The sequence below is a fragment of the Chlorella variabilis genome, assembly GCF_000147415.1.
Source record: "Chlorella variabilis unplaced genomic scaffold CHLNCscaffold_115, whole genome shotgun sequence".
Lineage (NCBI taxonomy): Eukaryota > Viridiplantae > Chlorophyta > Trebouxiophyceae > Chlorellales > Chlorellaceae > Chlorella > Chlorella variabilis.
This window is the reverse complement of record NW_005434991.1, coordinates 6,207-7,636: the sequence shown is the minus strand read 5'-3', so window position 1 is coordinate 7,636 and position 1,430 is coordinate 6,207. Positions and strand designations below refer to the sequence as shown.

At 58.0% G+C, this 1,430-nt stretch overlaps 1 protein-coding gene across 1 annotated transcript; it reads left to right on the top strand.

Moving 5' to 3' along the window:
- Nucleotides 1-48: 48 nt before the first annotated feature.
- On the top strand, nucleotides 49-796 carry CHLNCDRAFT_134605 (hypothetical protein; the record flags this gene model as incomplete). Its single annotated transcript, XM_005842669.1, has 3 exons — nucleotides 49-195; nucleotides 325-467; nucleotides 598-796. Coding segments are annotated over 3 exons (489 nt in total), but the record flags the coding sequence as incomplete, so codon positions are not given.
- Nucleotides 797-1,430: the final 634 nt, after the last annotated feature.

Here is a 1,430-nt window from a genome sequence, read left to right as displayed (position 1 = left end):
GAAGTACTCCCTGCGCGTGCTCCCACCGCTGCCGCCACCGTGCAACAGCTCTTCAACCCGCGGGATCGGGTGGAGACCATTGGCGACAATGCCTGGCACCTTCGAGTGGAGGTTGTGCCGGAGGACCAGGAGGACCTGGAGCAGCAGGGCGTGCTGCACGTGCACTGCCTCCAGGTCGCAGAGGAGCCAAACAACGTGCGTCACTTAATCGCTGTGCCGCCTGCAGGGCTGCCATTGTGTGGTACCAAGTTGGATGCGGATGCTTGCAACACCCTGCCTCGCACTAACCCGCCATGCATTATTCCCTGGGACCCTCCCTTGCAGCAGCGCCCCTTTGCCTTCTCCGACCCTTTTATCATGCGCCTGGGCCCAGAGGAGACGGTGGGGGAGCTGAGGCAACGCGTGCAAGAGAAGCTGGGGGTGCCAGACGAGGAGTTTGCGCCCAGCTGGAAGCCGGTGCTGTGCACGTGAGTGCGCGCTGCCGACAACAGTCAGTGAGGCGGCCTTGTTCCTGTTATGTTGCTGATGCTGTGCCTGCCGCTGGCCAGGCGTGGTTTTGATTGAAGGCTGATGGCGAGAGTCTGTTTCTGACTGCAGGTTTGGTGGTGCCGAGTTGCTGGCTGATGATGTCGTGGTTGCCAGCAGGCTGGACAGCCAGAAGCTGTACGGCCACCAAGAGCGCAACTGCATCGGGTTTGTGCGGGAGAACAAGAACCCACGCCGCACGCACGCACACCTCAACAGCAGGCTGGCGGCCTGGCAAGGCCAGGAAAAGCAGTTGCGCATCAGGAGCTGATGTCACCAGTACATGCTCGCCCTGGTGCCAGCGTTGTAATCTGCATCTCTCCTAGAAGCCAGCTGGTGAATGAGTGGTGATTGATTGCTGCGGTTCTGGCTCAAGGTGGCTTGGGGTGTCCAAAAACAAAAACAGGAAAGAATAAGGTAGATAGCATTGGCAATATATGTTACACATTATGTTTGGAACCGCTCAAGACCAACTGTGCACATCAAGCCACACCCTGTGCGTGTTCCTCCCCAGTTAGCATGGGTGCGCTGTATTCGTTGCTGCTTCATTCATTAAATCATGAATTCGGTAAGTGGTACAACTCATGGTGGAACCTCCCCGGCCTTCAACCGCAGACCATATGCGATGAGGTTGCCAAAGACGACATCTGCCAGCGCTGAGAACTGCCGGCCCGGAGCGGTGCCGTAGAAAAATTTGGGCCTCTCCTGCAGGACACAACTGCGAGGTGGCTTGGGGACCGAGTGGATGCAGGGCGCAACCAGACCAGGGCAGTGCCTCTGAGCTTCGAAAAAGTGCAGCACAACACACAATTACCCGCTGTAGCGCCGCTTGGTGGCGCTCCAAAGCATCCTTGGGCATTGTCCTGCAACCCAACAGCCAGACCCCTCTTCATAAAATCCCTCCC